The sequence below is a fragment of the Stegostoma tigrinum genome, chromosome 21 (genome assembly GCF_030684315.1).
Source record: "Stegostoma tigrinum isolate sSteTig4 chromosome 21, sSteTig4.hap1, whole genome shotgun sequence".
Lineage (NCBI taxonomy): Eukaryota > Metazoa > Chordata > Chondrichthyes > Orectolobiformes > Stegostomatidae > Stegostoma > Stegostoma tigrinum.
In genome coordinates this window covers 39,122,480-39,138,094 of record NC_081374.1, presented here as the reverse complement: position 1 = coordinate 39,138,094, position 15,615 = coordinate 39,122,480, and the positions used below count along the sequence as shown (strand labels likewise).

Here is a 15,615-nt window from a genome sequence, read left to right as displayed (position 1 = left end):
TAAAGTGTCATCCATAAATTAATCTTGTTAACCCACTACATCTGAGAAATGGCGATTTAAGAAATCATTCAAAGTTTTGCTTTTCTCTTCATCCAACGTGGTTATTCCTTAAGTGGGAAACTTGGAGACACAGTATTGAGCAACATACTTGCAACACCAACAAAATTCCCATTCCAAGTAGAAACATTGCTCAGCACAGAAGAATTGATGTACATTCCCATGATAATACATAGGTCAGTGTATCACTCAAGTTGATAATTCAGACAGGTTGGAATTTTAAAATTTGTTTTTATTTGCAAAATATCAATGTATTTCATAGGAAAATATAGTACATACAGATCCATAATTATAATGTTTAGAGACTTAAAATTTCTTACAAAATCTGTTCAACCTATTTAGGGCATTTAACCCTTGTCTTCACAACTCATATGTACAATCATATTGCAGTGGAAATTGCACCAGTCCAGCTGAATAAGTTTCCAACATTTCAAATGGCCAAGAAGGAACATCAACAGACATTTATATACAGACTTAGATTGATAGCCTTATTGCAAAACACACTTCCATGCATAAGCAAGAGAACAAAGTCATGCAAATGCAGCCACATTGTCCATATGTACACACCACTGAAGTATCGAACAATGCCAGAACAGAGTAATTTGCTTCTTGGAGTTGTTCATAGTCACTCACTGCATCGGAAACATTTGCTGTACATGCCGTGAGTTTCATCAAATAGCTTGTAGCATATCCAGAACAGTATAAAATTGGTTTAATAACCTACTTTGGCCCAAATATAGGCTTACTATTTCAAGTGCCACCTTTGTGACACACACTTTTGGCCCTGAAAGGCTGGAGTCTGATAAATGACTTGAACTGAAAATTAAACAAAATGCTTCCACCTCCTCAAAAATTCATCACTTAATGCCCATGGAGCACATCCCCCAAATGGAGCAAGTCATAAGTCCATTGCAGGCTTGGTCATCTCACTCCAACTGATGGAATTTGTTTGCCAGCAAACATCTGTACTGTTAGCAATTTTTTTTTTTAAATATCAGAAGAAAGTAGTCTGATCATGCATCTCCAATTCTCCAGCCGCTCGAATTCTTTCCAAATTTGTAGACCAGCCTCCGCCCATCCACTCGCTCCAGGATTTCACGTTTGTAATAGTATCTGTAACAGAATGGGAACAATTTGAGTGGATTATATTCCTGTTTTTCTCTTAACAACTATTAAGGATGTTGCTCAGCAACAGAACTTTTACCTCACCCTTAAAATCTTCTGTCAAACCAAAACTGACAATTAAATTGCATACCATATAATTACCAGCAAAGTGGGTTCTCTCCTGTTACAGATTGGGCTCCATTGCAAAATCTCATCTCCTCAAAATCATTCATCAACCAAGAGGGCAGATAGTGGTTGGACAATGGTGCAAGCAGCAGGAGAGATATCAGTCCCTCCAAGTAGCATAATGCTGGCACTGGATATACATTCACCATTTTGTCATGGCCACTGAGGAAATGACTGGAACTTGCCACTTGATAACACTGCAAGAGTGCCTTCTTCATATGAAGGAAAAAGGTGTTAAAGGTAGCCACTATGCTGGAGGAAAACTGAATCTATGCAATAGGTGCCTGTGACACTCAGACCGAAGCTAAACTGACAAAAAGTGCTCACCGCATGGCTCTGCTGAGCTTTTCATAGGTCATGCTGCTGTTCTTTTTCTTTTCACCCCAAAGTTGTGCAACAGCCTCAGACTTTAGAAACTTAAAGATTCCTTCTGAGCGGTCTTCCCATTTCAAAAGGCCATTGTTTATCTCTGGATGAAGGAGGATATCCCTGATAAACTCCCAGAGGTGAGTGCCACGTGGGGCTGTAAAACACAATATACAGAGCTGAAAACAGAAACAGGTTAAATGTGTAGGCACAACAAATCTAAAACAGCTCCTGGAAGGAGTCCATTTCTCTAGGGTATTGAGAAGAGAGATTAAATATCAAACAGTTTGCTCTAGTCACCAATGGACAAGAACAAAATGCATGTCTTTTCATCAAAAAAAAACTCCATCACCATGTGAAATCTTGTTAACAGCACCTCCGATTTGAAATAGTATAGAGGCTCAAAGTCAGATTGAAGGTCATTGACCTCAAACAACAATATTTTTCTATTCACAGCTAATGTTGGAAATACTAAGTAAATCTGACGCAGAATCTGGATTACTCTTATCTCCAGTAGTGTTTTGCTTTTGAACCAGGATTCAAGTCCTTATCAGCTTAACCAATATATCAATTTCCATTCAAAAACTAAATTGTCAGTCACTATGTGCGCTGAATTATCTTGAAGGACATTAGCTGCAATTAGACATGTCCTTCTGCATCAGCTGTGTCACGCAAACAGAATAACTAGTTCATCTGGTTTATCGGTGACAATGAAGTGAGTCAATGATAAGAACAAATGTGATGCAAATCAAAAAAATAACAGAAGGGACGGTGTCTGTGGGTTTATAACTAAGGTACAGCTTTGATAGGGGTGAATAGCTGCTTAGGTTGAAGTTCAATAGGAGAAGAATCAATAGATCAAAGAAACAACATTTCACTAATTTGAAGAGAATCTAATGAAAGATCCCATTTCAAATTGGCTGCCTTTGAATGGGGATATTTAACGTACTTTTATTTCAGAGAATGGCTCGAGTATAAAGGTAGCCACTTGGCTGTGACATTTGCATCAGCAGAGTGGTGACATCATTCTCCCATCCTTTCTCTGTAGCCATGAAAAGTTGTCTCTGTGATGAGAGAGACAGAATCACCTACATTTATAAAAGATACTTGGATAGATACATGAGTAGGAAAGATTTGGAGGGACATGAGCCAAGAGCAGGTAGATGGGACTAGTTTAGCTTGGAGTTGGGTTCAGCATGTACAGGTTGGACCAAAACATCTGTTTCCATGCTGAGTGACTGACTCTATGACCTCTCTTTCGAAGGCCTCAAAATTTGATGAAATAGGTTTTTGAGTTTGGAATCACTTACAGTGCTTGTTTTTCTTGGTTTCTACGAAGTTCTTTTCTTCTTTGCCAAATTTTCTTGGTCTTCCTCTGCCTCGTTTCGGAGGATTGGAATCACCATTTAAAATTTTAGGAAATCCTTCTGAAGAGAAAAGAGAAGAAAAGTGAAATAAATCAGTTCCATAATACTGGATTATCTACTGGTCAAACCAAAACATATGTTAGAATGGTTTCAAATGCAGTATTGAGGGGATCATTTCAGATTAATTATCAAAATAATTAAATGACTCTCAGTCTCAAAAGGATGATGCATTAATAAGAAAAGCAAAGGCTCTGTCAAGGATATTAGTCAACTACTCAAACATAAGCATTGAACATCTTTGTCAGGGCTACTTACCGATGAGTGTGATATAAATTTACATTAATAATGGTTTATTGGGGCAGTGGGTTAGTGCAGAGTATTCCAGAATCTGGAATCAAGGCCAATTCAGAATAGCTGATGAAAGTCAGCTTCATACTTGCAGAGCTCAGCTAAACTAGACATCACTGTATTGGTGAACATAGCCAAAGGATTATGGCTGTCATTAACCTTACAGGACACTTGACAATAATTGTAACAACAATAAAAATTTTGAAAGAGCGAACACCCTTGTAAGTCACTGAGGGTGGGGTGTTCAAACAGACTATTGTCAGACTATTCCTACTAGGGATGTCGTACATTAGAAAGAAAAGCAATTTGAATAGTCAATTGAAAACTTATTCATTATTATCAAATCCCTAAACTCTGCCCCTCTCCCCAAAGATAAGGAAATGAACTGCAAATGTACAAATAGCTGTATTAATTTGTTTCCCTGAAAGCAAACAGCAGAAATGTTTACCATTTTGAGTTGTGTACTGAGTATGTGCTATGGAGGGATCAAAATCTGATTCACTTCCACCGGAGTCCGGAGAGTTAGGAGCTTGGGATCCTGCAATACACCAATAACATAGCACACTACTGTTAAACTGTCCAGCTTTGTTGGCCAAGGGAAAAAAAGCTTAAATTGAAGATCATTTTCAATTAAATGAATTGAATCTTCGGAAGATTCAATTCAGTCTTTAAATGTTACAACCTGAAAAGAAAAGCATTATGGAAATGACTGAGCTTTTAGCCTCTTTCTAAAAATCACAGTTCCTAACACCCCCAAATTCAACTGAGTACCCCATTTTCATGACTGATCAAGGCCACACTAAACAACAATCCGTATGGCAGAAGAATCCTGGTTGTGTAGTCTAACGCGAGGACTCAAGGCGAGAACTCTGGCTGGGATTTAGCGCTCCATGCACCAAGAGTGGAAATTGAGAATCTTCTGGGTCAACTGACTTTCTACCCCCACAAGTGAGGAAACTCTAATTCAGCCACTTAAAAGCTGACTAGCGAGCTTCTCGTCAAATGGAATCTAGTTACTGAAGTCCCACCCCACTAGAAGCTGCGGGCTAGTTCATGGCTGGAGCCTAGACATCCAGGCTTTAGGGTGTCGCAACAAGGCTATTTTCTTTCAGATCCATCAAGTAAAACAAGAGGGTAGCCTTGAGAAACTACCCATTTGCCACCCCACCCCGTGCCCGATTGAGAGAAATGGAGAGACCTCCACTGCCCAACCAGCAGCCAGGTTGTCCTGACTTCCCAGTTGGGAGGCAACCATTTCTTTTGGTGACAAAGCAGCAAGTAAATCAGGCCAACGGCCCTCAAGTGTACGCCAATTCACCAGGGACACCAACTGTTGGCACGTTGAAGAGGTTAAAGGGTATCCATGGACATTCTCACCCAGCACTTTATTGCTGAAGTGGTCAGAATTTCTCTAGGCCAACTCGCCCAAGTTATTAGCTCTTCTTACCAACTTCTGCCCGACTCCAGTTCCAAAAACAAAAACAAAACAATGAAACAAATCAGTTCAAAGTTAATTCCTATATTGATTCATGCAGGTCCACATATTAAAAATAAGTTTAAGTGAATTGAGTATGTGAAGCTGAGATAACAAGGTGTAGAGCTGGATGAACACAGCAGGCCAAGCAGCATCTCAGGAGCAGGAAAGCTGATGTTTCGGGAAGGGTCTAGGCCCGAAGCTTCAGCTCTCCTGCTCCTAAGATGCTGCTTGGCCTGCTGTACTCATCCAGCTCTACACCTTGTTATCTCGGATTCTCCAGCATCTGCAGTTCCTATTATCTCTTAGTATGTGAAGCAATGACTTCTGGCAGTTTATTCTAAATTAGATTTCAGTGAATTAGATGTTCTTTTGGGTGGTGAGATTGCTGTACTGCAAAGTGCTTTCAATGAAGGTACAGAGTTTAATTTAAATATTTAGTTATCAATCATTTGCCCACCTAGCAACCATAAGTACCTTAGTGTTTGTAGGTGGCTCGGATTACCATATACTAGTGTTGAAACTCTGTCATAGGACACTCACCTGGATTGGAATCATCAACGCTGTATGGAGAGGTGGGTGCAGATTCATACCCAGGGTCACTGGGCGGGAAACCAGTCAAGGGTTTCCAATGGTCTGGTGCCTCCAATTCGCTCCAGGCTAGTAGCAAAAACACAAGAGTTGGTCAAGGTGGAACTTGCTTACACAAACAGCAGAGTAAATGTTTTTGGAGAGGTGGCTTTTAATCATTCACCTTAAGATTAAAAAGAGAGTGTGGAAATTCCTCCACATTTATTCAGCCATTGACACAGCAGTTGGCAGATAAGAGAGGGGTCAAACATCACTAGCTCTCAATTGGTGGTTAAATTTTATTGCCAGAGAAAAACAAATCTCTAGCAAAAGGTGCCACTCATTCCTAAATGAATCTCTCCCGCTGGCAACCCAATGCAAATGAATTAGACTTGATCAATTTATACTGAAGACAGCAGTACTGTGACTGTGCTCCCTAGCACATTTTATGAAAAACTGGCAGGATTTAGGCTTCAAAAAAACTGCCAAAAGGTTCTTTGCACCCTCCAAATGTCCCAACCTTCAGTGGACTTTTAAAGCTCAAGACTTTCATCACTTGCTCATGAGTACATTTCACTTCTGATCACTAATGCCAGAAAAGCAGAAGAAAGCTAGTGTGCCCAAAAGGCTTCCAGACTTATAGTCATTATTTTTGTTTGTGTAATAATTAGGAACTATAAGCTCCATCTCTTCCTCAGCTCAATCTCTTCTTCAGCTCATATTTCCTACAGCACCATGAATCTTTGTCCTACAAGAACCGCACATTATGCTCTTTAAGTGACCAAAGGGCTTGGTCTCTTTTATACAAACCCTGGCACCACAGGATGAAGCCTCAGGACAAAAGATTCCCCACTTACATTAGCTCAGAGTCCCATGCAGCCAGTAATACACATGCAATACTGAACTGAAGACAATGGAGGTTGGGAGCATTCTTTAAGAAAAAAAGCTTCATAAGTAACTTACAAATTGTAGAGTCCAGAAACTTGTAGTCACTAGGGTCTTCTGGCAGGATGCTTGGCAAAAGAATGTCACTGAAGTCATCAGGCAGCATCAAATCAAAACCTGGCACCAATGGAAAAGTTAATCCATATTTTAATCTTGGAAATTGTGCATCAAAAAAAGTTGTAACACTTGTAGCTCAGAATGTTACTATATTGAAAAAAAAAAGTGTTTCAGAGATCGTAAGAACTGCAGATGCTGGACAATCTGAGATAACAAGGTGTAGGGCTGCATGAACACAGCAGGCCAAGCAGCATCAGAGGAGCAGGAAGGCTGACATTTCGGGCCTAGACCCTTCTTCAGAAACCTTCTTTTTAAGGTTTCTAAAGAAGGGTCTAGGCCCGAAACGTCAGCCTTCCTGCTCCTCTGATGCTGCTTGGCCTGCTGTGTTCATCCAGCTCTGCACCTTGTTATCTCAGGCACCTAAAAAGTATCTTACTGGCATTGATTTCATAAGTTTTAAAAACAAGATCAACAACCAGAATGTTCATTCAAGTTGATAAAATTAACTGTCAAAGTGGCTCACTAAAGCCAGTCCTTGTAGATCAAAAATGGTCAACTGCAGGCTCCCATTTCTCTCAGGTGGTAAACCCGTACCAGTCACTGAGTGAAGTTTAGCAGTTGCATCATAGTTATTACTGTCGTCCCCTGTCCCAGCTTATTTCAAGTGTTTGCACTGAGCATTTCCCCATGAGGACAGAGACTATTTCCAGTGGATAAACACACACTTTCCCTCGCAGATAGTCATTGTAGAATGATTGCTTTACTTACTGTTTTTACTTAAATCTTGGTGGCTTTTGTACAGTTCTTCACCCAACGGACCAAAGATAGCTACCAGCTGGCTCTTGGACAGTGCCCGAAGAGTGCTTCCATCCATGTCACAGAAAGACAGGTCAATATTGTTGGCATCATATTTGTGCTTCTCAACGTGGTAACTGATCCACTCCAGGACATGCTGCTTGCTCCACAACAGAGGATCCAGTTGAAACCAAGAGGTGGAATCTAGAGATATTAATTTTTAAAATTAAAAAAGGATAGTCCAGTGACTAGCCCACAGTTCAACAGGTGTGTAGCCTTGCAAAACACTTCTCCAGAGTCAAGCTGTGAGCAACGAACAGACATTGTTCATATTTATATCAGCATCCAATCTAAACAAACACGCACTTTGAACGGTTTATTTCCTGAATGCCAACATCTGGTCAGTGATAGCTTTCCATGAAACCAGGGGCAGGGTTACACATGTGCAAGCCAGCAGGAAATTTTCAAACAAAAAAAACTGACATTGGGGGGGGGGGGGAAAGAGAGAGAGAGAGAGAGAGAGTTTCCACAGCTGCTGTCAGACCTGCTAAGTTTCTCCAGCAATTTCAGCTTTCATTTCAAATCTCCAGCACCCACGATTGATTTTTTTTGTAAAAGAAACTAATAACTAATTACTGCTAAAATCATCCCAGTTTTGAAATTAGTTTTAGTTAAATTTTGAAACAGCTGATCAAATAAATAGCAGCAGTCAAAAGGACTATCTTGTTCTCTGGGAGATACTCGAGCTGTTAATGGTATGATTTAGCTCACACTTTTAACTAAGAGACTTTTTATATAAATTAGAAAAAAGAAGTAATTGGTCTCAAGCACTTTATTTCAAGATGCATTTCTCTCACGTTCCCCATCCCCGCCATTTCTCACTCAGTTGGCTCTCAGTCTCTTACCGAGCAGGTCTGTTGGTAGCACTGGACTGGGAAACTGTTCCTTAGCTCCTGTGGAGAGAAGCTGATTCTCCTCTGTTTGGTACATGGAGCGCATCACATCCGTCAGAATATTCCCAATCCCATAGGTTGAAGCCATAACAACTCCTGAAGACAGGGAAGATGTATTAAAATCCGGAGTAGTACGCATCACTGTTGTAGACCTCAAACACCATTCAGAGAAAGAGCAAAACTTCTGCAAGCTGAAATTGAGTGAATTCAATCAATTTCATAACTGCAGCCTGCTTTTGCATTCTCGCCGTTTGCACGGTCATACCTACCTTGAAGAGCCGCTCAAAAGGAGGAATTGTAATCCGTACTTTAGGTCACTTCAGAATAGTTAAGGTTTTTCTTTAATTTCTGCACCCTGATGAATTGCAGACTCTCACATCCACACGTTCACTATCTTTCACCCGAACTGTTTCTGTTACCTCGTTGCCACTTTATATAGAAATCGCTTGGCATCACGAGGTGAACTCTTCAACCAGAAACTCCACCTTCAGGGGAATTCCTACCTGAGCCGGGGCCATGGTCATTGAGGATAGATTTGCATAAAGAGGGTGAGGAGGGAGATAGAGAGAATGCATTACATTATACACCTGGAAATTGGCCAACTCGCCAAGCTAGTGCCGGGAAACCAGATCCCTCCCATTAATCATTGCCAGAAAGCTCTAACCCACAGGTTTTGTAATGATTGCAGATAATGTGCCAAATATTATGGCTTTATTATCGCGGGGAAAGTTGCAGGGTTGCGATTTAAAACATGAGTTGGGTGTGTTTTCCATTTCTTTTGAACTGAAAACTTGCAAAATGGTAAACACTGCAGACCCGTGAGGGCAAGTTCAGAGTGAGGCTCGCCCCGCTGACACCAGCGCAGCTTTTTGGCTCCTGTGTGTGTGTGTTTGCGTGCGGAGACTCTGACTCAGCGCGGACGCTCCGTGTTGCAATCGAGCCAAGTTGAGGTTACACCTGCTGCAGTGCCGGGGAACAGGTGAATGGTGCTACAAGTTGTTTTCTGCTGCCCCCGTCTGATCGCTCTGCAAGAAGCGCCTCTGTGTGCTGACTGCCAGTGCTGTTCGTTATGAATCGAGAGTTGGCCATTGCCCCACATAATCATGATAGTCGTTGATCTGTACTTCACCCTCATTTAGCTGCCTTGCATTTGTAAACAAAAATCTTCCTATTGAATAGCCAAGACACGGTACCTGCAGATTTTGTGCTTCAAGGAATTCCAGAGTTCCATTGTCCTTCATGTGAAAATCCATTTTCTAATTTCACTCCAAAATGGCAATGGTCTAGTTTTAAGATTGTTCTTGAGTCAATTATCAGATGAATTTTTTTTCCAAATCTACGTATCAAAAATACACCATGATCAGACTGTCCCTCAATCCCACAAGCCTAGTTCTTGCAACCCATTCTCTGAACTTAGGAGTCCTCAACATTTGGTTCCAGAGGTCATGACAGACTAACAGTGATGCCCTTTGGCTGATCAAAGGGCTCATTTTGTTTTGTTTCGTTTTAAGCTTTTAGTAACATTCTACTTGTGAGAAAGTATCATTCAATTAATTTTAGCCTTTAAAATATTATTGAAACAGGTCTCTTTTATTTGCCATTATTATTGGTGTTCAAGTAAAAAGAAGCTAATCATTTGAGTTTGGATACCCTTCCACATCTCAAAATGCTTTAACAGCCTATTAAATACATTTTGAAACATAGTCACTGTTGTAAACACAGCAGCCATTTTGTGCTCAGCAAACACCAATGAAGACAAATTTCTTAATGACAGACTTTTTGCATGATACAGATTGAGGGATAATATCAGTCAAGACACTGAGGACAACTTCTGACTAACAGCATTGTGGCTGTTGAACTGTTGTACTTTGATTAACTTTTTTTTAAAGAAAAGGCTCTTCTTATTAGTAATTTTGCCAACTCATGTCCTATCTGAATCTTTGGAGCTGTCCTATTATTCTGATGAACCTATGCTGCTGCACCTATGTCTGTTCAGAATTTCCAGTTTGCTATTTAAGTTTGTTTTATTCCAATACCTTAGTTATCATTCCAATGTCTCTGTATAATAACAGTACTGCAGTCTGAACTTCAGCGTCATGGAGTGACACAGTGACACTCCCAAATGGGTGAGGTTACATCTTATCTAGGTTGAGAGTGAGGCCTTCCTACCTGATTTAATTTTCACACCTAGTGTCAATGCAACCCACTTTCTGCTTTTGATTGGTATTAATTAAACTTATAAAATATGAAAACCCAATAACCAACTAGCTGAAGCATTTTCGGATCTGTTTTATTTCTGAAATTGAGAATTATTTTGTGGATTTTTAAGAAGTGTTTTGAGGTTTTGTGTTACTTTTTATTTAAAAATATCCTTCATTTATAAAAATATTTTTATTTACATACATAGTCACTAAAGCCACATGGTTCTTTACGGCAGCATCTGAAGATAAATAAACAAACACTGGAGTTTGACTCTGTCCAGAAAACAAACCAAAGGCACTTCTTACTTCTACAAGGTTATATTTACAGAAATTTGGGGCATTGGGAGCCTCTGATAACTGAACGGACCCCTATTTAACTTTTCTGATGGTCTTCCCCACTGCATCTTGCTGGCAACTGCCCCAAGCTAACGCGAATCTTTCAGCGCAAAGTCCTGGACATTGGAATGTGCTAGTCTGCAATGCTCAATTGGGGTAAACTCCCCTGCAACCGCAGGATTCCCGCAACACATCCATCACACCCCGCCCCCGCCACAACCGCCCAAAGAGGATCCCCCTCGTTCTCACACACCACCCTACCAACCTCCGGATACAACGCATCATCCTCCGACACTTCCGCCATCTACAATCCGACCCCACCACCCAAGACATTTTTCCATCCCCACCCCTGTCCGCTTTCCGGAGAGACCACTCTCTCCGTGACTCCCTTGTTCGCTCCACACTGCCCTCCAACCCCATCACACCCGGCACCTTCCCCTGCAACCGCAGGAAATGCTACACTTGCCCCCACACCTCCTCCCTCACCCCTATCCCAGGCCCCAAGATGACATTCCACATTAAGCAGAGGTTCACCTGCACATCTACCAATGTGGTATACTGCATCCACTGTACCTCTACATTGGGGAAATCAAGCGGAGGGTTGGAGACCGCTTTGCAGAACACCTCCGCTCGGTTCGCAACAAACAACTGCACCTCCCAGTCGCAAACCATTTCCACTCCCCCTCCCATTCTTTAGATGACATGTCCATCATGGGCCTCCTGCACTGCCACAATGATGCCACCCGAAGGTTGCAGGAACAGCAACTCATATTCCGCCTGGGAACCCTGCAGCCTAATGGTATCAATGTGGACTTCACCAGTTTCAAAATCTCCCCTTCCCCAACTGCATCCCTAAACCAGCCCAGTTCGTCCCCTCCCCCCACTGCACCACACAACCAGCCCAGCTCTTCCCCCCCACCCACTGCATCCCAAAACCAGTCCAACCTGTCTCTGCCTCCCTAACCGGTTCTTCCTCTCACCCATCCCTTCTTCCCACGCCAAGCCGCACCCCCATCTACCTACTAACCTCATCCCACCTCCTTGACCTGTCCGTCTTCCCTGGACTGACCTATCCCCTCCCTACCTCCCCACCTATACTCTCTCCACCTATCTTCTTTACTCTCCATCTTCGGTCCGCCTCCCCCTCTCTCCCTATTTATTCCAGTTCCCTCTCCCCATCCCCCTCTCTGATGAAGGGTCTAGGCCCGAAACGTCAGCTTTTGTGCTCCTGAGATGCTGCTTGGCCTGCTGTGTTCATCCAGCCTCACATTTTATTATCTTGGAATTCTCCAGCATTTGCAGTTCCCATTATCTCTGACACAGTCAATGTTTATCTCTGTGTGCATTCTAGGGAACAGACTGTAGAGCACAGAGTCCTTTCTCACAGCGCTGGCTGGACCTTTATTCATGTTGCACCTTTAGTGCCTCAAAATGTCCCAAGAATGGTGATGGATAAATTCAGGAATTCCCTGTGTAGTTTTTGGTCTCGGTGCACAAATGTCTGCAACCTTTGGTTTCCTGCTGAAAGTAAAGAATAATTTGCATTTCTCTAGCAGCCTTCATCATGTTTGGATGTCCCAAAGTACTTTACGGCCAATTAAGTATCCTTGAGTGTAGTGACTGTTGTAGGAAACAAATTTGTACACACCACATGCCCACGAATAGTAAAATGATGATGACCAGATTATCTGTATTTAGGTATGTGAAATGAGAGATAAATATTGCCCAGGACATTCCCAGAACGTCTCTGATCATCGTTAAAATAGCAGCATGGGATATTTTCAAAGTCACCTGAGAGGACAGATATGGCTGCAGATTAACAGCACAAGAGAAAGACATCACTTTTCACTCTGTTCACTCCCTTCCTTCAGTAAAATGTTAGTACAGATTATGTGCTCCAATATCTGGAGTGGGTCATTACTCCTGAGATACACTGGCACCTAGTAACATACAGCATTTTGTGAAGTGTCATTTGACATGATAACTATTACCAACTGGAAAAACAATTAAGATGGAACTTCCCAAACCTTTGACCTATTTGCTCAGCAATAGGATGGTCATTTCCTTGCTCACGTGCACAGGTCAATGTAAGCACACAATCCTGTCTTAATTATTATCATGTTACCTTGAAACTTAAAAAGAGAAGCATTTACATACTTTTCAGTCCAAGGTTATGCATGAAGCTATTTCATTGTGAGCTATGTTGACTAAATGTTTAAAAGAAGCAAGCAAGATAATTATGCTACAAAACACAACAAGACTTTGATATATATGTTGTATTGTGGCTTCTGTGTAGCTCTTCCAGACAGAATAACAGAAGAACAAAATAATTGCAAGTACACACGACAGGCTGGTCATTTAAAAGAAAAAATAGTTGATTTTCAGGTTAGGTGTCATTTCTTAGGTTAGAGGCACATAGGCCTCTGAATTAGAAGGTTAAGTTAGGCCATTCCAGAGACCTGAGCTGACACCCCCGCCCTGTGCCAGCTGGGTGTTGTGCCATCAGAAGAGCTATTTTTCAGATGAGACCCTAAGCCAAGGACTACCTGCCCTCTCAGGTGGATGCAAAATAATCGTAGTGCACTATTTTGAAGTGCAAGATGGAATTTCAACCTGCCTATGTTTACTTGTGCTGCAACACCAGGGGGAGCACGTCTGGAACGTGTGCAGTTTGAGATCTTTGGGATGGGTTACGTTTTGCCAGTACTTTCATGAGAGAATGACTGCGGGCATTCAGTTCCTTTATGGTGTGTTAGGAACAGTTCTGAGGCAGGTGTATTTACCTCTGCCTGAGTATCGTCTCTCAAAGGATTTCTCTTGTAAGGCACTTCCTTGATAAGAGCATCATTTGATAGCTTTAATCAACAGTAAAAGAAAGGAAAACACAGCAGGCTGAACATAATTTTCTGCAACCACATTTACCTGTTGGCAGACTTTCCTCTCCATTTGTATTCATATTTATCATTTACTCATACCTCACTAAACAACCTGTACCTACTGCGTGGTGAACTTTGGTTAACAATAAAAATCAATAAAACTTTTATCTTTTGCATTCAAGCAAATCATTTAGGAGTGCCATGATCTTTGAAGAAAGGACTCATTTGAAATCATGAGTTTGTCAAAATATTTTTCTTTATAAGTGAATGAAGAACTGAAAGAATCATTTCCATCATGACTTATGCATCATCAAGCTTTTGTACTTGCCAAGTCAACAAAGATTGAAGACTGTCCCTATACAATATTCTTCAAAGTACTGTAAAGAATGAAGGAATCTATATTTTAACAGAGCTTGTATTGTTATTTGTATATTCCACATTTGTTAAGGAAATGCCATGAGTTTTTCTTCATGAGTTGTAAATGCACTATTATTGCAACTCAAATGACCAAAATTCAAGAAAATCATGATTCATTTATAAAGCCTAAATAATATTTACATTATTTGAAATAAAAACAGAAGGTGCTCTTAGTTATCGTTTGCTTAGAGACAGGATGAGTTTTGATGATCTCGATGTGACCCACTTATCAGATCTGTCTTGTTTGTTTTTCAAACAGCAAACAGATGTATACCATACCCTTTCAAAGTGTTAGTGTTCACATTGACACTGGTAGAAGTTAATATGGAATTCAAGCTCATCCAGAGCCTGGTAATATATAAAGCTGAACCAGAGCGAAGTGGGAATTGTGGAAAACGTGAGTTTTCTCAAACAACCTGACAGAAACTGAGATTGTCCTCCTTAAATCAAAGAACATTGTAGGTTTAACAGGTGTTCAAAATCATGAAGGTATGAGGTGGAGTGGTTAAGGAGAGTTTGTTTCCTCTGGGAGATGAGCTTGTAACCTGTATTCACAGAAGTAGGATAGTTGGCAAAATGAAGAGAAGTCATTTTGTTGTTCTGAGGAAGGGTCGCTGGACCTGAAATATTAACTGATTTCTCTTCACAGATGCTGCCAGACCTGCTGAGTTTTACCAGCAATTTCTGATTTTTTTTGTATTTCTAGCATTTTCAGTTCTTTTGGTTCTCATAGTCTATGTAATAGTCTGTGCTTGTTGTTATAGAATATGAGGGCAGTTTCTGTCAGATGTAACATGCACTACTTGCACATTCATCACCTGTGGGACCTTCTGTAAGGCGTGCAAGAGCTGCAACAATACAAGAAGAATTATCTGTATTGTCATGTACTCACATGAGTGCAGTGAAAAGTTCACAAGTCGCCACCGATGGTGCCAGTTTAGGTATCAATGTGCCTTAGTACAGATTCTTAAGTATAAATTTTTAGGGAAAAAAGTTAGAAAAATAAATAAATAAAAATCCCAGCAATAAATTAGAAAAATAGGGAAGTAAGGTTCAGAATAACAGTCGTTCCAACTCAGGCCGCGCCAGACTTCACCTTGAGGCTGGGAGTTGGGAGTTCAGTCCACACTGAGGCCAGGAGTTGAAGTGGGAGATGCATTCCATTAGTTCCCAACTAATCCACAGGGGATGGGATCGTTTTGCTGCATTGATTTAATCACAGAGAAAGCTTTTTGTCTGCTTACTTCTGATATTTAGCGTGCACATTAGAGCGCAGTTCATATGCTTGCTCACAGTATAGCCCCAAAAGGGACTAGTAAGCCAGGCTGCATTCCTCCTGGAACGTGTGAATAGGTTGTGCTACACGATAACAAGGTACCAGCATGTTTGTATCAAAAAGGATAAAATATTTAACACCAAAACAATAGAGATCAAATTTATGAATTATTAATACAGGTATAAAAGAAGTATAATAATAATAGTGAAGTTTAGGGCATCCCAGATATTGGGCCCCAGATCACAATCCATCTCACAGATCGACTGAAGACAAGGGAAAAATGAGGC

At 41.1% G+C, this 15,615-nt stretch overlaps 1 protein-coding gene across 1 annotated transcript; it reads right to left on the bottom strand.

Annotated features, from left to right (window-relative positions):
* Nucleotides 1-268: 268 nt before the first annotated feature.
* Nucleotides 269-8,649, bottom strand: LOC125463016 (ETS-related transcription factor Elf-3-like). Its single transcript, XM_048553634.2, has 9 exons — nt 8,492-8,649; nt 8,175-8,318; nt 7,243-7,473; nt 6,436-6,534; nt 5,446-5,562; nt 3,877-3,966; nt 3,024-3,140; nt 1,675-1,870; nt 269-1,170 (listed from the first exon to the last, which is right to left on the bottom strand). The coding sequence occupies exons 2-9, from the start codon at nt 8,308-8,310 to the stop codon at nt 1,071-1,073; spliced, it is 1,086 nt and encodes a 361-aa protein (XP_048409591.1). The 5' UTR covers nt 8,311-8,318; nt 8,492-8,649; the 3' UTR covers nt 269-1,070.
* Nucleotides 8,650-15,615: the final 6,966 nt, after the last annotated feature.